The sequence below is a fragment of the Salvelinus sp. IW2-2015 genome, linkage group LG35, assembly GCF_002910315.2.
Source record: "Salvelinus sp. IW2-2015 linkage group LG35, ASM291031v2, whole genome shotgun sequence".
Lineage (NCBI taxonomy): Eukaryota > Metazoa > Chordata > Actinopteri > Salmoniformes > Salmonidae > Salvelinus > Salvelinus sp. IW2-2015.
The window spans coordinates 9,126,207-9,151,646 of NC_036874.1; the positions used below are offsets into that span (position 1 = coordinate 9,126,207).

A 25,440-nucleotide genomic window follows, 5' to 3' on the forward strand; every position below is an offset into this window, starting at 1 on the left:
TTGAAAATTAAAATGGTCCTATCCATTCTCTCTGTTCTGCAGATTTGAGCAGGTCACCAGCGACAAATCACAGTCAGAGACAACAGGCTTTTAAAGTTATGGCCTACTTAAAGATGCACTCCAGGATCTTAAGCACAACAAATTCGGAACGTATAGTACAAATTGGATTGAAAACATATCATTGCAAAAAAACAACCTTTGCAGGACATGAAATATCATACAAAATGAATGATGTACTGTAGTACACAATTTGATGACACAGTACACAAATAAAGGGGACCACTTTTGGCTCGTGAGCGCCACTTTCAAAACGACCGGCTGAAACGGTACAAAAATTTGAGAGTGTATCTTTAACTGAATAGTCATTCCAGGTGACAGTGTTTAACATGAACAATACTGGCTCCCAGCTCTATATAGGCTACCTGCCCCTGTGTAATTCCTGGCTCTAGAAGCTTTTGCAATGTCACACTACTGTGCAGCTATATCCTTGTTCACTGATGCTTTACAATTGAGACTAATACTGTAGAAAATTGGCTGGGATTGTATCCAAAGAGACATTGTGTGCATACTAAACACAGCACATCCAGCTGCTGCTAAGCATAGCCTAGCTGCTGTTCTTGTTCTGGTCCCTGTTCCATCTCTCTCTCTCTCTCTCTCTCTCTCTCACAGACACACTATCTCTCCCCGTCTGTCTGTCTCTCCTTCTGTCTGTATCAAGCTGACGCATAGCGCACTGCAGAGCGAAGAAGACACTTTTGGGTCTGTTTGCTTTGGGAGAGTGATGAATGGTTGCGCTGTCATCTGCAGTTTTCGCTCCCTGATTCAAGGGACTGACAAGTGAATAGAAGAGGAAGATGCTACCTGGTTGATAAAAAAAAAAAAAAAACTCCCCCGGGCTGGTGCTGATGCGAGCAGCCGTCTCCACGGTGACAGACGCTGTGATAAAGCAGGACGGTTTGGTCGGAGCCATCAAAGGATGGCAGCTCTTTCCCCTTTCTAACTCCTGCTCTTTCACACTCCAGCTGTGATCTTGTTTTCTCTCTCTATCGCTTTTTATTCCTCTCCTCATATTCTCTTTTTTCCTCCAGAGGAAGGCAACCATGTCGGTGTGTAAAAACCCCATGCTGCTGCCCATTCAACCATCCCTTTTCATACAGAATCAATATTTATGTGCTCCCAGCATAGGATTAGTGTCTGGAACTTGTTTGTGAGTGTTTTTTGTGTAGAGACAGTGGGAGAGAGGTGTGATGTATTTCCCTAGACCCTAGGAGCTCATTAATGGGCACAGGCTGTCTTTAGAAAGAAGGCAAGAGCCACCTGAGTGGATGGATTGTTGTGCTTTACAACTAACTAAACCCTCCACCTGTACCAGCCAAATGGTTTGATCCTTTCAAGACAACACTAGGCAACCAGGAAGCACAAAACAAGAACAACAGGGCAAGGAGCCTAAACCCCAATATACTGAGGAATGTGCAGGAATTATTTGTCCATGTTTGGAATTATTTATTTTAGGAATCTCGAGGTGAATTCCTGGATCATAATTCAACGAGGGGAGAGTCCGGGGATTTATGGAGTCTGGCGTCACTGTCTGACCCCAGGGCTCTGGATCCACAAGAGAGAACAGACTAGGCCATAAAACACTGTTAAGAGGGGAGGGTGAGAGGTTTAACTGCTGCCCCTCTAACCTCTCTGTGGGGAAAGTGACTAGTGAGTGTCTGGTTCTACTTCACACAGGCAGTCATTCCTAGAGACAGACCTGCATGTGGCCTAACACTCTCAGTAAACACGCATGAAACCGCTGTTCTTCATAGCAGCCAGCTGGTAGAACACGGGGCACGCGAGCCACACGGTGCTTCAGCCGGAAACCACCACCACCAGCCTCACCCCGCCATGCCCTTCACATACACTTGGAGTAAAACCATGCCCTGATCCAAGCTGACTCTCACCCAGGGTTTGCAACACTGACAGGGGCCTGGGTGGAGGGCAGATGTGGGGTGCAGCTGTGACTTTGGCCCATTCCACATGTTGGCCGGAGCATCAAAAGCTCGGAAAGAGATTATTTGCTTGCTAACGTCCAAAACAACAGCCCTGTGACAGCTAGCCCAAAACAACCTCTGTAATACCAACGTCTACATCCATGTGGTAATATACATTTTTATTTGCTATACATATTACGTAATGACAAAGATTACGTAAACACAAGTGTATTGACCCTGGATAAGGCTTATGCTAATTATGTCAATGTAGATGCTCTGAATAAGTGCAATGTGTGTGTACTCGTACCCATCGTCGAGTCGGATCAGCACGGCCCTGTAGAGCTGGTGCTGGGGGCTGACTGCGTCGGAACCACAGGGATGAATGAAGGGGTGAACGGCAACCAGGGAAAAGCCCTGCTGGTACATGTCCTGGAGCAGGGCTGGGAGCTCCCGCACAGACGAAAGACACAGTGTAGATGAGCCATCTGAAAGACAGGGAACGAGACAAGGTACAGTTTCTGAAGAACATGTGTGTGATTGGTTCAGGTGTTTTGTCATGGTAGTGATAGTAATGACTGCAGTAGTAGTAGTAGTAGTAGTACTAGTAGTAGTAGTAGTCCTCCTCCTCCTCCTCCAGTGAATGATACTCAAATTCAGGTAAACGTGATAAACAGAAAGGAGATTCAGCAACTTTTGGAGGACAATGGAATTCAATAAATAAAAGTTTCTTTATTGTTAAAAGTAGAACCAAAGCGTTTCGGCTTTTGGATTTCTTTAGGACTTTAAAACATACACAGGAAATTATCATGTACAACCAAGAAAAGTCTCACAAAAAGGTTACATTCAAATGGAATCTGGTTGAACTCATCCATGACCATGTCAAATAGAGATACAGAGGGAGGTCAACCCTATTGCCAAACAGAAAACATCCCTATCAAATGTCATAATACTTTACTGCAGTACAACAACCCAAACGTAAGCAGGACCGGATGTCAGTGTTGATCCACGGGAGCATTTTCAGTTTGTTTTGGCAATTAGCATCATGCCTTTGGCTTTGGCTCCCTGGTCTGAGAGTTAATAAGATAGGATAAAAATCCAATCAAAGCTGATTGTTTAGCTCTATGATACGAGCCGCTTTCTGAGGAGAGCTTTGATGCCTTCTCGACAGGGCTTAACCTCCCAATAGGAGTGGTGAAGACAGACGCTTGGAATTAACAAGATAGTAGACTCGCTGAGTGACCAGATATTTTGACATGGGTGGAGAAGGAAGGGGGGGGTGTATTTTAAGCCTAGTCGTCTCCAGTCGTCTCAGCACAATCTAAGCAGCTTGGCCAAGCCACCCACAGCTCCCAAAACACGCTGTGAGGCGACATTTAAACAGGTGCAAACAGTTGGCCCGCTTGGGAGACAGTCAAGACAAAGAGCAGGATGGAGGGAAGGAGGAGGAGAGGAGGGGTGCAGAGTCTGTTGTAATCTGTCACCTGAAACAAGTTGTGGGAATGTCACTGCTGGTAATTGGAATCAATGCGGCATAAAGTGGGAAGAAAAAGGTAAAGTCCATGGGAACGTCGGAACGGAAAGTATATGAGAGGTCACGGTCAGGGAAGGATCATTTGGTCATGGAGAAATACTCACAACTTCATATCATCAACAAGAAAATGCTTAGGACAAAATTTGTGTAACATTAGCATTTGTGGTTGAATAGATCCAACAGAGTGATGATGCTATAGACATGGGTTCACTGAAGCGAAATGATGAAGTTAGTGTTTTCCCAGTCAAACTACAAATCAAAAAGACATACTGTGCCTGTTTCTATTTGCCAATTACTTTGGTTGATACATTTCACTGTGTTAACTGAGTGTCTGTGAATTAATATAACAACTNATTTTCTCTTCTTTTTTCCTTAAGCCTAGTCGTATCAGCACAATCCAAGCAGCTCAGCCAAGCCATCCACAGCTCCCAGAACGCACTGTGAGGCGACATTTAAAGCGGTCCAAACAGCTGGCCCGCGTGGGAAACAGTCAAGACAAAGAGCAGGATGGAGGGAAGGAGGAGGAGAGGAGGGGTACAGAGTCTGGTTGTCTGTCTGTTTGATCTGTCACATGTGAAACAAGTTGTGGGAATGTCACTGCTGGTAATTGGAATCAGTGCGGCATAAAGTGGGAATAAAAAGGCAAAGTCCATGGGAACGTCGGGAACGGAAAGTAAATGAGAGGTCATGGTCAGGTCAGGGAAGGATAATTTGGTCATAGAGAAATACTCACAGCTTCATATCACTATATAATACATCAACAAAGAAATGCTCAGGACAATATTAGCGTAACTCTCACTTCAGCATTTGTGGTTGAATCGATGGTGGTATATACACGGGTTCACTCAAATGAAATGAAATTACGGTGTTTTCCCAGTCAAACTACAAATCAAAAAGACTTACTGTGCCTGTTTCTATTTGCCAATTACTTTGGTTGATTTCACTTTTAACTGTGCGTGTCTGTGAACTAATACAGTATAATAACTCAATTGTTCTACCAGTCTTAGTACACTACTGTAACACAATAGTATGTCTTACAATACATCAGAGTTTCCCAAACTCGGTCCTGAATAACCAAGTCATCATCAAGCTTTGATTATTTGAATCTGCTCTGTAGTGCTAGGGCAAAAACACAAAACGTGCACCCCGGGGGGCCCCAGGACCGAGTTTGGGAAACCCTGCAGTATATCACCAGTACAACAATAGAGGAAAGGGGAGCAGTGGAGCAAGCCTTGTATTGCCAACCAGGAAACAGCAGCATTGTGGAGGAGATGAAAGCTGATTCAGTGAGGATTTGAAGTCTCTCCTGGGCATGGAACCAGAGGTTCATTGTGAAACAGCTACAAAAAAAGCCTCTGTCCCCTCAGGACAGTGACTGGTTGGCTAAAAATATCCACACATTTTCTCAATCACTCTCTGTCCTACTCCGCCACAATACAGGAGCTCCCAGAGCTAAAATGCATGACAGAGAAAAGAAATAGGCCACCCTCTCAAAATGTGTGGAACATAATTTTTTTCTGCCCTACTGCCGTTGGAAATGTAATTAATCCTTCTGTGATTTTATTTTCCCGTTTTGGTGATTCACAAACTCTTTGCCCTTTCCCTTGAGGCTTGGTTCTGTGCTGTGTATGTATGCCGGGTCTGTGAGATGGTGGATATATAATAACGTGACTAGAATTCTCTCTGCTTACTTTCTGAACACTCCATTGAGATGAGTAAATATAGAATATGGTTTTCATTAAGAGCCAATGGAAACACACCCATAGGGGTCTTCTTAAGTTGCCACTAATCGCTATAAGAGCTGCTCCTGAAATCTAATCCAAAAGCCTTTATACGGTGACCAACCGATATGTATATTTATCATTCAAACATCTATTTGAAGCCTAATGCAGGGTAATGCAAGGTCTAACAAAAATGTGTGGCGCGGTGAGAGCGTTTATTTGGCGATAAGACCCTGTTATCCATATTTTTTTTACATCGCTTTTTTAGGTAGATAAATTCAGATTTGATTCTGTGCAATGTATGTATGTATGTATGTATGTATGTATGTATGTATGTATGTATGTATGTATGTATGTATGTATGTATGTATGTATGTACAGTGAGTCGGAAGTTTACATACATTTAGGTTGGAGTCATTAAAACTAGTTTTTCAACCACTCCACAGATTTCTTGTTAAACAAACTATAGTTTTGGCAAGTCGGTTAGGACATCTACTTTGTGCATGACACAAGTAATTTTTCCAACAATTGTTTACAGACAGATTATTTCACTTATAATTCAATGTATCACCATTCCAGTGGGTCAGAAGTTTACATACACTAAGTTGACTGTGCATTTAAACAGCTTGGAAAATTCCAGAAAATGATGTCATGGCTTTAGAAGCTTCTGATAGGCTAATTGACATCATTTGAGTCAATTGGAGGTGGATGTATTTCAAGGCCTACCTTCAAACTCAGTGCCTCTTTGCATGACATCATGGGAAAATCAGCCAAGACCTCAGAAAATAATTTGTAGACCTCCACAAGTCTGGTTCATTCTTGGGAGCAATTTCCAAACACCTAAAGGCACCACGTTCATCTGTACAAACAATAGTACTTTGGTGCAAAAAGTGCAAATCAATCCCAGAACAACAGCAAAGGACCTTGTGAAGATGCTGGAGGAAACGGGTACAAAAGTATCTATATCCACAGTAAAACGAGTCCTATATTGGCATAACCTGAAAGGCCGCTCAGCAAGGAAGAAGCCACTGCTCCAAAACCTCCATGAAAAAGCCAGACTACGGTTTGCAACTGCACATGGGGACAAAGATCTTACTTTTTGGACAAATGTCCTCTGGTCTGATGAAACTAAAATAGAATTGGTTGGCCATAATGACCATCGTATGTTTGGAGGAAAAAGGGGGAGGCTTGCAAGCCAAAGAACACCATCCCAACCGTGAAGCACGGGGTGGCAGCATCATGCTGGGGGGGTGCTTTGCTGCAGGAGGGGCTGGTGCACTTCACAAAATAGATGACATCATGAGGCAGGAAAATTATGTGGATATATTGAAGCAACATCTCAAGACATCAGTCAGGAAGTTAAAGCTTTGTTGCAAATGGGTCTTCCATATGGACAATGACCCCAAGCATACTTCCAAAGTTGTGGCAAAATGGCTTAAGGACAACAAAGTCAAGGTATTGGAGTGGCCATCACAAAGCCCTGACCTCAATCCTCTAGATAATTTGAGGGTAGAACTGAAAAAGCGTGTGCGAGCAAGGAGCCTACAAACCTGACTCATTTACACCAGCTCTGTCAGGAGGAATGGGCCAAAATTCACCCAACTTATTGTGGGAAGCTTGTGGAAGGCTACCCGAAACGTTTGATCCAAGTTAAACAATTTAAAGGCAATGCTACAAATACTAATTGAGTGTATGTAAACTTCTGACCCACTGGGAATGTGATGAAAGAAATTAAAGCCTAAATAAATAATTCTCTCTACTATTATTCTGACATTTCACATTCTTAAAATAAAGTGGTGATCCTAACTGACCTAAGACAGGGACTTTTTACTAGGATTAAATGTCAGGAATTGTGAAAAACAGAGTTTTTAAACGTATTTGTCCAAGGTGTATGTAAACCTCCGACTTCAACTGTATATGTGTGTGTGTATTATTTATATTCATGTATATATACACATACAGTTGAAGTCAGAAGTTTACATACACCTTAGCCAAGTACATTTAAACTCTGTTTTTCACAAAACTGCAAATCATTTTGCCCCCCAGGAGAGGGAGGAAGATGGTGAGAGAAGCAACAAAATCCCCAAGAATCATGTTCTGCCATGGCCATCTCAGTTGCCGAACCCAATCCAATCGAAAACCTGTGGGCTGAGTTGAAGAGGGCAGTTGATAAGCGCAAACCCAAGAATGTGAAGGATCTTGAAAGTATCTGCATAGAAGAATGGTCCAAAACCCTCCAAATGTGTTCCTTAACCTTGTCAAACATTTCAGGAAAAGACTCAATGCTGTTATCCTTGCTAGAGGTGGTTGTACTAAATGAGTGCCAATTATTATGAAACTTTTTTTTGGTGAAAATGTATTTTGAATTAAATAATTGTATGATTTTGGTTGGTGTCCATTGAACATGAATAAAGTACAGTATTTCTCACATGTTGGTATTTTGAGTTTATCTCTATAATTATATTGTTTATATTTTTTAAAGTATTGTTTGTGCATTGCCAGTCAGGGGTGCCAGTAATTTTGGAGCACACTGTATATATCTCAAGTCAAAGTTTGCGTTTAATATCGTAAATGTGAGGGCCCTTGTTTGAAAAGCCCATAGTCAGACTGAGGCAGTCTGGTTAACGTTATCAACAAATAGGAAGCCAATTACTTTTCCCTTTTTTGTTTACCCAGAATTTATTTGAACTTACATTAACAGAAAAAAATAATAATCGTACCTTGACAAATAATGAAAGAAAAGGCTCCTGGCTGACAGCCAATAAATTGGTTTTCTGTAAAATTCTGTTAGCACAGAGTCATCAAACAAAATACTCCCATTTAACAATGAAGAGAAAACAAAATGTGGGAATTTAAAAAAATGAACTACTTCCCCAGGTTATGTTCACAGACAGGCCATATTAGGTGAAAATAAGTTTAACTGTTGGATACTATTTTTAAAAAGTAATTTGTTTAGTTGTTCTTCTTTACATGGCAACTGCCTGACATTGACCACATTAATGCATTTTCTTGTGTGTAAGTCATCCTCCAGAACATGATGATCCAAACAAGTTTCAAATACTTCTCAATCAGCTTGGTCCTACTACACAACACATTATAGTGATATACAGTGCTTTCATAAAGTATTCAGACCCCTTGACTTATTCTAAAATGTATTAAATTAAATAAAAATCCTCATCAATCTACACAAAATACCCCATAATGACCAAGCGAAAACATTTTTTTACATCTTTGCAAATTTATAATAAAATAAATAAATAAATGTATTTACATAAGTATTCAGACCCTTTGCTATGAGGCTTGAAATTGAGCTCAGGTGCATCCTGTTTCCATTGATCATCCATGAGATGTTTCTACAACTTGACTCGAGTCCACCTGTGATAAATTCAATTGATTGGACATGATTTGGAAAGGCACACACCTGTCCATATAAGGTCCCACAGTTGACAGTGAATGTCAGAGCAAAAACCAAGCCATGAGGTTGAAGGAATTGTCCGTAGAGCTCCGAGACAGGATTGTGTCGAGGCACAGATCTGGGGAAGGTTAGCAAAATATTTCTGCAGCATTGATGGTCCCCAAGTGGCATCCATCATTCTTAAATTAAAGAAGTTTGGAACCACCAAGACTCCTCCTAGAGCTGGCCGCCCAGCCAAACTGAGCAATCGGGGGAGAAGGGCCTAGGTCAGGGAGGTGACCAAGAACCCATAGGCCACTATGACAGAACTCCAGAGTTCCTCTGTGGAGATGGGAGAACCTTCCAGAAGGACAACCATCTCTGCGGCATTCCACCAATCAGGCCTTTATGGTAGAGTGGCCAGATGGAAGCCAATCCTCAGTAAAAGGGACATGACAGCGCACTTGGAGTTTGCCAAAAGGCACCTAAAGGACTCTCAGACCATGAGAAACAAGATTCTCTGGTCTGATGAAACCAAGATTGAACTCTATGGCCTGAATGCCAAGCATCATGTCTGGAGGAACGTGGCACCATTCCTACGGTGAAGCATGGTGGTGGCAGCATCATGGTGTGGGGATGTTTTTCAGCGGCAGAGACTGAGAGACTAGTCATGATCGAGGGAAAGATGAACGGAGCAATGTACAGATAGATCCTTGATGAAAACCTGCTCCAGAGCACTCTGGACCTCAGACTGGGGCAAGGATTCACTTTCCAACAGGACAACAACCCTCAGCACACAGCCAAGACAACGCAGGAGTGGCTTCGGGACAAGTCTCTGAATGTCCTTGAGTGGCCTAGCCAGAGCTCTACGAACAATTCCTTCAACCTCATGGCTTGGTAAGCATTTCACGGTAAAGGTCTGTACCGGTTGTATTCGGCGCATGTGAAAAATACTATTTTATTTTATTTTACTTGAACCCGATCGAACATCTCTGGGGAGACCTGAAAATAGCTGTGCAGCGACACTCCCCATCCAACCTGACAGCGCTTGAGAGGATCTGCAGAGAAGAATGGTGTGCCAAACTTGTTGCATCATACCCAAGAAGACTCGAGGCTGTAATCACTGCCAAAGGTGTTTCAATGAATTTCAAACACAGATTCAACCACAAAGACCAGGGAGGTTTTCCAAAGCTTGGCATACAAGGGCGTATATTGGTAGATGGGTAAAAAAAAGAAGAAGCAGACATTGAATATCCCTTTGAGCATGGTGAAGTTATTAATTACACTTTGGATGGTGTATCAATACACCCAGTCACTACAAAGATACAGGCGTCCTTCCTAACTCAGTTGCCGGAGAGGAAGGAAACCGCTCAGGGATTTCACAATGAAGCCAATAAAACAGTTACAGAGTTTAATGGCTGTGATAGAAGAAAACTGAGGATGGATCAACAACATTGTAGTAACACTGTCATGACCCATATATTTACACCTGGTGTGACATACAGTATATTGCGTTATTTTATGGCTGGTTATGACACCTACATAAGAGTTTCAAAACCCACATAAATTCAAATGTATTTTTTTCCTGCCAAGAAGTTTCCTTTTGTTTGAAAGGTTGTTTCTTACATCCTTTGTTGTTGTAATGAATATTTTAAAGTCATGTTTTTACACTTTATTTCACTATCAAGAAGTAGTATGACCATCCTGTGTCACTTTAGTTGGACTAAGAAAATACACTTTATGAAAGTGTCATCATAATCGTCAGTCATCAGTCAAACAGAGGTTGTCTTGTCCTGCTCCTGAAATCTGCCCCTGCATTCATCCCAGTTATCAGCAACATACTATTGGGGTAGGTGCATATCTGACATCAATTATTATTATATAAAAATACTGTTGACATGTAGGCAATGGTGTAATGGAATATTTTGCCTTGTGTGGTAGGTTTTGTGTGTTTTGACACTTATGTAGGTGTCATAACCAGCCATAAAATAATGCAATATGTCACAACAGGTCTTAATATGTCATGACAGTGTTATGACTATATTGTGTGAGGTTATGACAAGTTGTCAGCTGTTATGACCGTGTCATAATGTGTTATGACGCTAGGTGTCAAGTAAAGTGATACCAAAATAGCTGTCTAGAATTTTGTTTTATTATTATGTGCAAATACTGTACAATCCAGGTGTGCAAAGCTCTTAGAGACCTACCCAGAAGACTCACAGCTGTAATCACTGCCAAAAGTGATTCTAACATGTATGGACTCTGGGGTGTGAATACTTATGTAAATTAGATATTTCTGAATTTCATCATCAATACATTTGCAAACATTTCTAAAAACATGTTTTTACTTTGTCATTATTGGGGTATTGTGTGTAGATAAATATTTAAACCATTTTGAATTCAGGTTGTAACGCAACAAAATGTGGAATAAGTCAAGTGGTATGAATAACTTTTTGATGGCACTGTAAATGTAACATATTATACAACGGTGGGTCTAATCCTGATTGGTTAAAACCACATTCCAGCCGATGTCTATCCACAAGTTACCAAAGACTAAATCTATGATGTTAAAATGCCCATTTACTCTGTTCCATCTGACTGCGCAATCTGCAGTCTCATCAGCCCAGCCAGGCAATTTATAAACCTGATCTCCACTATAAAAAACATCTAGACATTATCTCACATTTCTTTTAGACTAACATTTAGATTTCAACAGTGGAGATTTGTATAAACCTCTCCAACATTTGCAACATTGTTTCAATATTCAAATTGGATCTCCAGCTGTCCCATATTAATGAACGTGTCGGGAGTCGGGATGAGACAGACAGGAAGGCAGCTTTTCTCAGCCAGTTGAAATCATGAATCAGCATCATTTTTATGGATATATACAAAGAACTATCAATAGAAAACAGGTCAAATGAAACGAAGTGCAGCTAGTTTGAAGTCTTTCCAGCTTTAGTTTGAATTGATTGTGTTAGATGTGTCATTCGCCCTCTACCATCAGTTCCATGTAAGCACCGTTGAGCTCGGCTGTTACACTTCCATCAGTCAATATGTAAAAAAATAAATGAGTAAATAAGAAATGAATAAGCTGAGAGATTTGAGCGTGTGGGCTCAAGCGACACTCGGTACTCTTCCGCTGGGGGACATGGTTCAATACGATTTGRATGAACCTTGAGTGGGGAAAAAAATAGACGCGGAATAAATGAGCTATTAGTACTCAGGGAAAAGAGAAAACATTCTTCTTGCGATCTGCTGTTCAGCATCATTTCCCCTCATCATATTAAAGCGCGGTTTATTTTCCTACCACACTAAGAACTCATTTTGCTTATGGACAATATCATATTCAAACAACTTGAAGATTATAGTGTCGTTCAACTGAAAAAGTTAGCTGCTTTGAGTTCAGGGTATGGAAGTGGTGTTTTGCATGACAAAACAAGATACTGTAGAGTATAATATCCTGAAATCCTACAATATGTCATCCAAATGACAATGACTAATGTAGCACTGTGCTCAAAATGACAATAGCCGCCACCCCTTCACTATTTCTCTACTCCACTAACGGGAGTACATGGTTGTGTATTGTGGGAATACCTATGGGGTCTACTCTGTCTCCCTAAACCCTTCTTTCCACTGAGCACAACCTCTGGACCCATCTGCCCTCTCCAGGCCCTGCCCTGCCCCATTAGCTTTCATAGGTCAGGTCCCCTGTCCGCACCTCTCCCCATTTCTTCCCCCCCACCACCCTCCTGTGTTGAGAGCAGAACCTATGGACCATACTTTCCCTCCATCCCTTTCTTCTCTGGGACTAGCAGTTTCATTAGTAGTCCTAGCTCACAGTGCTCCACTGTGGAGCCCCGGGGGCACAGCCTTGTGCCTTAATTACCTAACTAATGAGTCATTGTGAGAGGCCTGCTGGTGCCGTGCATTGGCCGCCACTCGCTCAGAGGTAAGCAAAAATGCACACTCTCTAAGACTTAGGCACACCAACCAAGGTAAGCACACAATCTCTCAAACACACACAAAGAGACAGACACGCACACACGTACGCTCYCTCGCTCGTTCACACGTGCACACACAGGCATTCACACCTTGTGCTCCGGCGAAGTGGGAGACAAGCTGCTCCTGATCCCTTCTCAGATACAGATGACACATTCTAATAATGTAAAACTGAACTACTGCCAGGGGTCATGTTCCAGAAGGAGGAAGAGTCACTGCTAGCCTGCTAGATGTTGTTACAGGTTATGTCAGTCTTATGACAGCTTACACGGTGGCACCGTAACAGACTGCATCATGAGAAGAGTAGGCGGTCATCAAGAGACTGGACCTGTCTGAAGCAGGCATAATCGATGAGGAGCTTAGGTTTAGTGTGTCGTTTGACTAGACAGTGAGTCTCCAAGGACTGCTAAAATGCTCATTTAATTGTACTTTTAAGTCTAGACAGTGCATTTAAGCGTCCATCTTTAGATCACCATGTACATATGCATCCCCTGCTACTTTAGATCACCATGTACATATGCATCCCCTGCTACTTTAGATCACCATGTACATATGCATCCCCTGCTACTTTAGATCACCATGTACATATGCATCCCCTGCTACTTTAGATCACCATGTACATATGCATCCCCTGCTACTTTCAATCTCAGCACAACCACACATAAGCCTATAAAAGAGTGGAAAAGCACAAAGAGTTCATCAAAAGCTCCCTCTTTAAAATGTCTAAACACTGTACGTTACGACGGCGAAATGAAAAGGCACTCGGCGACTTGATGCAGGGAAAACGACCTGTAATTTGTGCAGCTAGTAAAAAGGTTTATAAATAGGAAAAAAGGTCTCTCTGGAATTAAGTCTCTCCCTCCATCAGATTTGCTTAACAGGAAGTCTCCGAAGCGAGGTTTCTGAGAAAGTAGATCCGTTGACAGCCCTGTTGCTCGGAGACGGGCAGCTCTTGAGAGACAAGCAGTGTTAAATGAGCAGGCGTTCATCAATGCCCATATGAATCCATTGACGACATTCAGTGGTGCACCACAGCAGACCTGGGTTCAAATAGCATTCTGAATCTTTCAAATACTTTAGCTGTGTTTGATAGAGGTTGCCTGGTGCAATTGAACCAATCGAAAAKAAATCCCAAAAGTGAAAAACCTGCCCACCTGGCACTCCGGGCAGGATCAAGTAAACACTCAAGATCTCAAATACTATTTGAACCCAAGTCTGGCACCACAACAGTACATGAGTTTCTCCTTCCTCCCTTTAGGTTGGAGTCCATTTCCATAACATTTTCTGACATTAGGGTTCCATTGAAAGAAGCCACAATTGAATATGAGAAGTGTTCGATGCAAATTGATTGTAAGATCCAAAATTATAATCGTAAAATATGGAGATTAGAATTTGACAAAGTAGCTTGTGGTTAACATAAGGATTAGACCCCTTCAACAAGGCTAGATTTCCATTCCTTATTTACAGGTTCCTGGCATCAAATGCATTTCTGTTTACTCTCAAGTCCATAATCTTCTTTGCTTCTGTTCTTGGTTTATATAATGTATGGGAATGTTTTGGGGAGGGATACCAACGACCACAGCTCCAGCTGTGAGAGTATTACTTTTTAGGAAAACATTGGGAATCTGTCTTAGAGAGGGTTCATCTATAATGCCTACCATCTGGGTCAGTACTGTATGTATAAATCACCACCACTATGACTATGGGGATCATATCTTTTCACGTCATGAAAGATTGCACTGTTTGAGAGAGATACTGTAAATGCTGTATGGTAGGTCTGTCTGGGTATCTGTTGGTGGCAGAGGTTGTGTGTGTGTCTGTGTTTCTGTACTGTACGTGGGTGGGTGGAAGGGGGTACCCACATTGATAATGACATGCAAACAGCCCTAGGCATTCCTCTGGGATCACCAGTTTCAACATCTCACGTAGTGCCCTTCGTGCCTCCATAATTATTACAGAAGAGTACACAGGGTACGGAGAACCACCACCACAACTCAATACCTCAATATGCCTAGTTAAATAAAAGGTTAAAAAATGTTTTAAATAATAACCCAATGGAGTAGAACACCTCAGTACAGTAGTATTGAATCTATTGGTATACCTCAGGGCTCAGTACAAGCCCCATCTAAAAGGCTGTGAACTTGAATATGTCCGATGATAGAAATGTGGCAGCCTAAAACTATCAATGAGGTGTTACATGTTTTTCAGCTAAGCGCAGGCCTCTTGAGAGACCACATACAGTGCCTTCAGAAAGTATTCATACCTCTTGAATTATTCCACATTTTGTTGTGTTACAGCCTGAATTCAAAATGGATTACATGTATTTTTTTATCCCCCACCTACATACACCCCATAATGATAAAGTAAAACATGTTTTTAGAAATGCTTGCAAATGTACAGAAAATGAAATACAGAAATCTAATTTACATAAGTATACACTCCTGAGTCAATGCATGTTAGAATCACCTTTGGCAGCYATTACAGCTGTGAGTCTTTCTGGGTAATTCTAAAGAGCTTTGCACACCTAGATTGTACAATATTTTCACATTATTCTTTAAAAATMTCTTCAAGCTCTGTCAAGCTGTTGAATGATCATTAATAGACAGACATTTTCAAGTCTTGCCATATACTTTCAAGCCTGTAACTTGGTAAGCTAGTCCAGTGTATATTTGGCTTATGTTTAAGGTTKTTGTCCTGCTGAAAGGTGAATTTGTCTCCCAGTGTCTGTTGGAAAGCAGACTAAACCAGGTTTTTCTACAGTTTCTTTTTATCCTAAAAAACTCTGAGTCATTGCCGATGACAAGCATACCCATAACATGATGCAGCTACCACCATGCTTGAAAATATGAACAGTGGTACTCGATTATGTGTTTTGTTGGATTTGCCCCAAACATAACGATTTGTATTCAGAAATTGGCAAAAAAAAATCAGTTTTACTTTAGTGTCTTATTCCAAACAGGATGAATGTTTTGGAATATTCTGTACAGGCTTCCTTCTTTACACTCTGTAATTTAGGTTAGTATTGTGGAGTAACTACAATGTTGTTGATCCATCCTCAGTTTTCTCCTACCACAGCCATTAAAACTCTAACTGTTTTAAAGTTACCATTGGCCTCATGGTGAAATCCCTGAGCAGTTTTCTTCCTCTCCAGCAACTGAGTTAGGAAGGACGCTTGTATCTTAGTGACTGGGTGTATTGATACACTATTCAACGTCTGCTTCTTTTTTTTTTACCCATCTACCAATAGGTGCCTTTCTTTGCYAGGCATTGGAAAACCTACTGGTCTTTGTGGTTGAATCTGTTTTTGAAATTCACTGCTCAACTGAGGGACCTTACAGATAATTGAATGTGTGGGGTACAGAAATGAAGTATTCAGGCATTCAAAAAGCATGTTAAACACTATTATTGCACACAGAGTGGAGTCCATGCAAGTTATTATGTGACTTGTTAAGCTAATTTGACTCCTGAACTTATTTAGGCTTGCCATAACAAAGGGGTTGAATACTAATTGACTCAAGACATTTCAGCTTTTCATTTTTAAATAATTTGTGAAAATGTCTAAAAACATAATTCCACTATGAAATTATGGGGTGTTGTGTGTAAGCCAGTGACACACAATCTCAATTGAGTCCATTTTAAATTCCGYCTATAACAAAAACCGTGGAAAAAGTCAAGGGGTGTGAATACTTTTAGAAGGCACTAAGTGTCACAACTGTATAGAGTGGATGACCCACTTCTATGTGCAGCCGGCACTGTAAAACATGTGTCTGCACCTGCATACACGGTGTGAATCATCTCATTCTCTTACATAGCATTAATAAATAACTCTACTCTTCGTCATATTTTCCATAGAGATGCATTAGCTGTAACATAAGTTAGGGAGGCATATTTTTATTTAACCTTTATTTAACTAGGCAAGTCAGTTAAGAACAAATTCTTATTTTCAATGACGGCCTAGAAACAGTGGGTTAACTGCCTTGTTCAGGGGCAGAACGACAGCGTTCTTGCAACGTTTCGGTTGCCGCCCCAGGCCGATTCCCCAGACTGAGTCTGAAGGCGCCAGTACGATACATCAAGAGATGCTCTCCTAAATGAATAAACAGATACTGTATCATCCACACCCTCTTCAGTAGTCATTAACTCCCATTGCAGAAAGCCTTGTACTCACACCTCAGTCTCCCAGCAGATGGGAGCTCCACCAGACAACAGGTGGTAGATCGTCATGGAAACCACACCCGGCACTATAATGATTGAACCCATGGAAACAATGCCTGGGACCTCGCTACCAACTCAGACGTATGAGTGAAATATGAGACAGATCTGCAATAATTACAGAATGTGTCTATGATCTTTATTATAATTAACTGCCTGCGGAACACCCCCATCTTTTGTTTGTAAATTACCAGAATAGATTGCTATAGACATATAGGATTATTATATATAATTGACGCTGTGATACCTACATACTTCACAAGCAATGTACTGAATTCTTGAAGGACAAGACCCGTGTTCCCATGAGTTATGAAAAAAGTAAAATGCAGGAGAATGACTGAAAAACATTTTAATATGTTATTCAAGATAACAGATACAGACGACTGGTGCTACGTACGATTGACAGCTTACACAGGATGAGGGACAGGCTCTCGGAGAACGCACACACAACCAGTGTGTGTTGGTGAGTTGGGCTCAAACCTTGACATGACTATTTAGAGAAGACATTTTGTCAATACGATACTTTTCTTCTGTGTGGTTTTCAGAGAACCCAGATAGCCCAACGGAGTCGAATGAACACCGTTTAGCAAACATTTTCCCAAGTTTGTCGATAGCTGAGGATAAGTCATCAGTGGGTAGGCTACTCTAGTCCTTCAGGTTTATTTGAGGGTTGATGATTTCTCAGTGTAATCTTGTGTTGGTTCTCACAGCAGAAATCTGAAGAGAACCCCCCCCCCCCATATCTACATCGATCTAATGAGATATAACTAAAAAATATGCTTTTGAAAAGTCAGACTATTCATAACACGCCAGCTCAGAGGAGTTTAAACAGCTACAGAGTGTCTGAAGCTCTACATTAGTGGTTAATGGGAGAGAATGGCTGTAGGATAAGCAGTAAGTAGCATGGCAGTCTCGAGCTGTGCATGTGAATTATTAAGCAACATTTGTTGAACGACAACTGGAATCCCACTAACTGAATGAGAACGAAGATGAATGAAAAACAACTGTACATGTTCAGCTCTGTCATTTAAGTGTGCACATGCATACACTCTCAGTACATTCTGTATCTTGTCATTCCAATTGAAAGCTTTCACAGAAAACCAATGTCTCATGAACCTTGAGATGGACCTTCAACCAAGACTTTCTTTGAAAACAGAAATGTTCAAACCTAGCTTTCAGGAAGTGAGGTCAAGATTCTCCAGAATGAGGACACTTCCTGTGAACGGTGAGCAACAACCCAATGCCTTTTTTATAAAGTCCAAGAATAGCCAAGAGAGGAAACAATTTATCCTCTTTTTACAGCAGACAAATATCTTTGTTCCTCATTTGGGTTGTGTGAAGGCTGGGGCAGAGGTGTTTGGTTAAATTTAACTTGTTTACTCCTCTGCTAGCTATGCCTAGATTGCATTTCAACATAATCAATACTGTCATATTGGATCAGAGCAACAGGACCATAACACCCAATAAAGCTGTGAGGGAGCGTATAGGAGGTATTGTGTATCAGAGTAGCGGGAAGAGGATGGACGCTAGGATAGAAAATGGGGTTGGTAAAAACAGGCACTCAAACACACACACACTCTTACAGTATATATACATACACACAAACACATAATGCACACAGATCCCACACTCAGAAATCCCCACACACCTCTAGAGAGAGAAAGAGAACTCTCCTGAAAGCTAAATAAGACAGGTTTATATCTGGGCTACCAGTAAAACCAAATCATGAACAGATTATTTGACTCCACGAAGGAACATAATTGTATGTACACATATTTCACATAGCAAATGAGGTTCCGTTCACCACAGAAGACAGACCCTTAGACACAGGAAACATTATTTGCAGAATTAGAAGAATTTCCTCCTGTAGAATCAAGGCTAATCTCAAACATATTGCCTCAGACATAGGCTCAGATATAGGACGTAGAGAGTGAGAGGGGGAGAGGAAGGAAATGTACAGAAATATGCGTTTCCTGTTGATGAAAACGTTGTCAGCAGTTGCTCTTGTTTGAAGCCTAATGATTAGGAACCTGCTGAGTTTTACAATGTCAGACTTTTTAATGCTGCTCTAACACATTTTATTTGAAAAACAATAGGCTGGTATTCAACTGCTTGAGTTGTCCAAAGCAATAGTAAGGAACATTCAGCACTACATAGTAGCATAGTAGCGATCATCTGTTGCTGTATGGACACCTGTAAACGTATGCCTCCTGTATCGAGAAACCTCAAAGGGTATTTACATGTGAAGTATTTACAGAATAGTTAAACTTACTGTGTATGACATACACTGAGTGTACAAACCATTATGAACACCTGCTCTTTCCATGACATAGACTGACCAGGTGAATGCTATGATCCCTTGTAATTTGTTAAATCCACTTCAATCAGTGTAGATGAAGGGGAGGTGATAGGTTAAATAGGGATTTTAAAGCCTTGAGACAACTGAGACATGGATTGTGTATGTATGCCATTCAGAGATTGGGACAAAATATTTAAGTGCCTATGAACGGGCTATGGTAGTAGGTGGCAGGCGCACCGGTTTGCGTCAAGAACTGCAATGCTGCTGGGTTTTTCATGCTCAACAGTTTCCTGTGTGTATCAAGAATGGTCCACCACCCAAAGGACATCCAGCCAGCTTGACACAACTGTGGGAAGCATTTGCATCAACATGGGCCAGCATCCCTGTGGAAAACTTTCGARGCCTTGTAGAGTCCATGCCCCGACGAATTGAGCCTATTCTGAGGACACAAGCGGGCTGTAACTCAATATTAGGAAGGTGTTCTTCATGTTTCGTACACTCAGTGTATTTGGTTACCGAGATTTAACTTAGTAGGAGCTGTCTGCTACCCAAAGCCATCTGTGGTTCATTGATTGAGTATGCTAATCCAACCATCGCTATCATCTACATTCACACTTTAAGGCAGATGTGCATCCTACATGTGCATGTCTTGGAATAGAAAATACCCATAATCATTAGGCCTACAGGCTCATTCATTTGTCATACCTCTAATGTTACGGTTAGGGGGTATACAGTCATCGGATCCTAGATCTGTGGTTGGTGTCAACTTCTACCCTAAGCGTGTCTTTTCTGTTTCTACATTATAAACAATATGTTGAATGGAATCGAGCCATGCAAACACCTCACCCATGCAGTGAGAATATAATGGAAATCTAATGTAAAACCTGATGACCGTGAATTCACTTCAATGTCATTCCCCGAGAACCAACCGTGGTTCAATTCTCCCTCTCGGAGTGGTGAACTGGGATAAATTCTGGCTCCCCGCATCCAGGGGCTAATCTCCACTCAGAACACACTACGGTGTTCAAAAATTCCACTGACCTCTCATTTCCGTGCTCCATATTCCTGCTTCCGATCAGAGCACAGGCGGAACGCCGCTGCTTCTATACGTCAGTCACACGGAGCGGTGAGAAAAGCTTATATTAACAAGAGGACTTCAGGCTCTGGGGGTTTTGCATATAAATAATGTGTCTGGAGCCAAGATGAAATCAAATGGTGTGTGCGTGCGTGCGTGCCTYTGTGTCTGTCAGCTGGATTTGATTTCAAAGACAAAATCTCTGTAGCTATATGCTGTCTACTGGAGACTAACATAAGTGTGTTTTCAATTTTTCATCCTCTTGACATTTTAAATATTTGAAATCATAGTTTTGGAAATAAAATACGTGCCAATCACTCCAAGACCTTTTCTCTGTATGTAGGGTGAGATGGCTTCTTTCCACACCGGTTAGCACAGCACTCACTTTAACCTTTCCCTATGGGGTCATGGTGTAAGGTAAATGAAAGGTAGCAGCATGGCCATTTTGGTGAATGTGTGCAATAAACTGACAATAAACATGGAGATATAGCTTGCTAGCTAAGGCTGCCTGGTATTTACAGTGGCAGTTTATTAAAAGCTCATGACACATTGCTCTTCATATTTTGGTCCGGTCTTTATGTGGTTCAACATGACCCCCTATCATTTGGTCATTTATCTAAGGGACGCTTTCACATATCCCCTTATTATCCTGATTCTGGAGCATTTGGTACCCTGGTCCGCGCTATAAAGCATGTGTGAAACCCAAAAGATCCTGYACCTGTGTGAGAAAAGGGTCCAAGACCCAGAACCAGAGTACCAGATATTGTGACACGGCAGCGTGAGTTGTGTGGAACATTTTTGCCCGTTGTAAACAAGCTAGCTCGCTAACGTCATGTAAAATGTGCATCTCGCTAACCGCACCTTGAAACTGTTATTTTCAGGTCTTGTGAAAGCAAATCGTATTCTGTAGAATTCTCACAAAATGCTCCAGGACACCGAACCAGGGTACCAAATGGCATATGTGAAAACCCCCTAAAAGTAACTAGCAGTGCTATATGGTGCCTGTTTTAGAGATACATTGAGCTATGGATATGATTGGAAACAAATAAACAAGAACATTTGTAATCTTCCTAATGTCCTAATTTTGTCCTCAATTCTCATAGTTATCTAAATGATTTGATTAGTTGAAAGTGTTTTGTTAGTTGTTGCTGAAACCAAAACACTTTTTAGAACAAGAAAGTATGAACCTGGATACACAGAGGCCACATTTACATTACAAATAGGAATAAACAGGTTAGTTAGTATATTACAGCCATGGGTACGTATAGTGCACTTCTGTGATCATATTAAATGTTGTGTGTTTTCTAGGAAACAGCACTAACAGTGGCAAGAACTGTGGAACTACCTGTAGCCTAGTCACATGCCTGGTACAATAGAATTACATACAGTAAGTTATCCCCCAACAGTTACCCTGGAAAACTGTTTTGATAATGTAAGGATTTTCAGACGGTCCCAAACACTACACAGACTCAATATAGTCCTAGGAGACATAAACAGGCACAGCTTTAAAGAAAGAGCGAGGCAGAGAACTGAGAAAGAGCGAGAGAGACAGACAGACACAGAGAGCGAGAGCGCGGAAGAGACAGAGAAAGAGACGCACGCATACAGCCCCAGACACCCTATCTGTATCTTAGTACCCATTCTCTCCCCTTCAAAGTGACTCGCTAATGGAGTCTAACAGACTGTCACAGCCGACGCACAGCACACTACATCTCCCAGCTCCAGAGGACTGCATCTCCCACCAGCCCACCACCATTCACAGTGTTTGAATTGTAACTTCTCTTGAAGGGAAATAAAGTGATGGCTATATTTATCCCCAGCTTCCATGGGTCCCGCCCCTGAGCCATGAGCAGAGCAGGTCTCAGGAAGCAACACCCACCTTGCATCTCATAAACACCTCAAATTGCAACAAGAAAGGCCTCTGTGGGCTGGGGGTGTGTGAGGAGGTGGGAGAGGGAGTCTATTATGGTGGAGGAATGTATTTCCATCTAACGATGTGAGAGGTGGAGAACGTGTTCTGTGGTTGGAGTACCTGTTGTGTTTGTTAGTTTTATGTCTGGTACTGAACTTGAACAATATATTTTTTTTATTTAACCTTTATTTAAGTAGGCAAGTCAGTTAAGAACAAATTCTTATTTACAATGACGGCCTAGGAACAGTGGGTTAACTGCCTTGTTCAGGGGCAAAACGACAGATTTTTAGCTTGTCAGCTCGGGGAATCGATATAGCAATCTTTCGGCTCCCGAGCCAGGTGTGGCTCTTTTGATGATTGCATCTGGCTCGCAGATAAAACAAAATATTCTCACTTGTTTTAATCCATCCATCGATTTTTCACTGCTCATGTCCTGTTCAGGGCTGCAGGAGCAATTGTCCATTATTTTAATTAAATGATACTGGCCTACGTTGGCCGTTGCTAGGTAAAATAGGTAAACGCCTCCTTTTGAATCAGTCTGCTCGGTCATTAGCTCAAAGCTAACCCGTCGACGAAGAAGATGGCGAAAAGAAAAAAAGATGACGAGTATCGTACATTTCAGGACGAATGGACCGAAGAATTCGCCTTTGTGGAGAGAGCAGGTTCTGCGGTGTGTCTAATTTGCAATGACAAAATTACATCGATGAAACGGTCGAATGTAAAGCGGCACTTCGACACGCGCCATGCTACCTTTGCATCAAAATACCCTGCGGGAGACAGCAGAAAGAAAGCGTGCCAAGAGCTACTGAGCAGGGTGCAAGCTAGCCAGCAGCAACTCCGCGTATGGACCCGGCAAGGTGACTATAATTCCGCTAGCTTTGCTGGCTCTTAGCAAAGTGAAGGAACGGAAACCATTCACAGATGGCGAGTATGCTAAAACGTTTCATGCTGGATGTAGCCAATGAACTTTTTGATGATCTTCCGAACAAAGACAAGATAATTAAACGGATACAAGACATGCCTCTGTCGGCAAGAACTGTTCATGATCGTACCATCGTGATGGCAAACAAAGTGGAGGAAACGCAAGTGAAGGACATAAATGCAGCGCCGTTCTTTTCCCTGGCTTTGGATGAGTCGCATTAATGGTGAGTATTATAACAACATTATTTAAGAATAAATTCAGAGGCTTATTATACTGACATTTAGTTGAATCACTTTTAAAATATATTATATGGCTCTCACTGAAATAAATTTCCAGTTTTTGCTTTCATGGCTCTCTTAGTCAAAAAGGTTCCCGACCCCTGCTCTAACCACTAGGCTACCTGCCACCCCTAATAATATGATGGTTAAGGATATCTTTGGTGTGTAAAAAGAGAGTTGGAGAACATTATAAATGTAATATTCTTACTGTAACAGTGACGAATACGTTTTGAAAATGGCTTAGAAATAACAACTGAATTCTCTGAAAGTTGCACGTCTTACCGTCTTTCCCTACGGGAAGTCAACGTATTGGTATGTGTAGGCTACGCCCACCTTGGTCTCCACCTGTGGTCTCTTCAGGGTGGAGTAGATCTTCCCTGGACTGCTCTCCTCTGTGGCTTCAGCTTCCTCAGTCCACAGCCCATCTCCCAGAGTGTGTATGGACCTACACAGGGAATAGATGGGGCAGAATGAGGTTCTGTAAGAATGTGTGTGTGTGTTGTTAATAATAACAATAATAATAATAATAATAATTTGTCCTATTTCACACATGTACAAGTGTTAATTAATACATGTGTGAATTGGAAATGTTTTTGTTGTTGTTGCATATCCTAACCCACTGAGACACCCTCGAAAAGTGGTGTCATGGCCAGGGTCTGCCATCACCTTGTTGGCTCAGATTTAAACTAGCAAACCTTTCGGTTACTAGCCCAATGCTCTAACTGCTAGGCTACCTGACCACCGTGTGTGTGTGTGAAACTGGACACAGTCCCAAAGCATAAACATGTCCAATTTAGGAGAGAGATGGATTAATCTCTCGATCAATACACACAACACACACACACACACACACACACACACACACACACACACACAACAACACACACCACACACACACACACACACCACCTCACGTACGGGGCCCCAAGGGAGTCTCAGAGGGAAACCTATAAAGAAAAACATGCTGGATAAGTGGCTCCAAATAAATAAATAAAAAAGGGCATAAATGAGCTTGATTTTTCCTTGTGTTCCGGAGCCTCTTTCCCTGGGGTACAAATTAACAGAGACAACCATGAAAGACTATGGAAAAGGGCCTCTAAAGAGCCTGTGCACCGGGCGTCACCGAAATGGCTTGTGACAGCGGTGCTGTATCTCCATTGGCTCAGGCTGGCACAGGTAATATCCCATTGTACTCTGCTGATTAAACTCGGGAGGGTGGGATGGTGGTCCAGGGGGCACCGGCCCCCCAGCTGATGAGGAACGCACTTTATTATGTTCCCCTCTAATTATACGCCGTTCTGGGCTCCGCCAGCGGACTAATCCAAGAGGCCGTGGCGGAGATAGGAGGATGGGGGAGATGGGAGGATGGGGGTGGGGGGGAGCGAACCGGTGTTCTGTTAATGAGGTGAGCAGGAAGAATGAAAAGGTGAGAATCAATCAAGGGAAAAAGAGGAAATGGGTGGCTGGTGGAGATGGTTCGTTAGAGAGACGAGTTAGGTAATGCATGGCAAGTAGAGTCTGGAGAGTGAGGCCACTGTAATTAGACCCTGTTGAATAGAAGTGACAAGAAGGGGGAGATGGCAGAGATTCAAAAGTGTTGTGGAAGACAGTGGCTCTCATGACAACACCTACATAGATATCCGTGTTTGTATTYTGAAATGAAATGTGCATATCATCTGTAATCTTTATGTCTCTTTTTGATCAATTTCATGAGTGTGCATAAAATGTATAATTTATAACAATACAAGCAATGGCTTTCAAGTCAATACAAGCAGCGGCATACTGCAGTTTTATAGACCATCTCATACTCATATTTTGCAATGAGGCTGAGAGAATTTAGCATTTTTTAAGCAAATGTCCTGCCATTCTACACATTTTGCCATGAGTCAGATAATTTAGCAGTTTTACAGCTTATTTCCTGTCATTCTAAACAATTTTGTCATGGCTTATGACCTGCCTTGTGGGGGCTGCAGGGCGTGTAGTACGCCAGTGAATACAAGGAATGCTTGCAGGATCTGATGTTTTCTATTTTTGTAAATATGTTTCAAAGAGGTTTTAAAATTGGTTTTAAATGTTTAAAATAGAGCTCGGTGAGTCATCTCTGGGAATTGTGTAATTTCT

The 25,440-nt window shown here is 41.8% G+C and overlaps 1 protein-coding gene across 1 annotated transcript in view; it reads right to left on the reverse strand.

Moving 5' to 3' along the window:
• The window catches only part of LOC111958918 (raftlin), a 53,108-nt gene extending 29,364 nt beyond the window's left edge, over positions 1–23,744 (reverse strand). Inside the window, 4 exon segments of the mRNA XM_023980268.2 lie at positions 2,284–2,461; positions 23,602–23,616; positions 23,619–23,717; positions 23,720–23,744. Of these exon segments, the coding sequence (XP_023836036.2) occupies positions 2,284–2,461; positions 23,602–23,616; positions 23,619–23,717; positions 23,720–23,744 (317 nt within the window).
• Between the last annotated feature and the right edge of the window lie 1,696 nt (positions 23,745–25,440).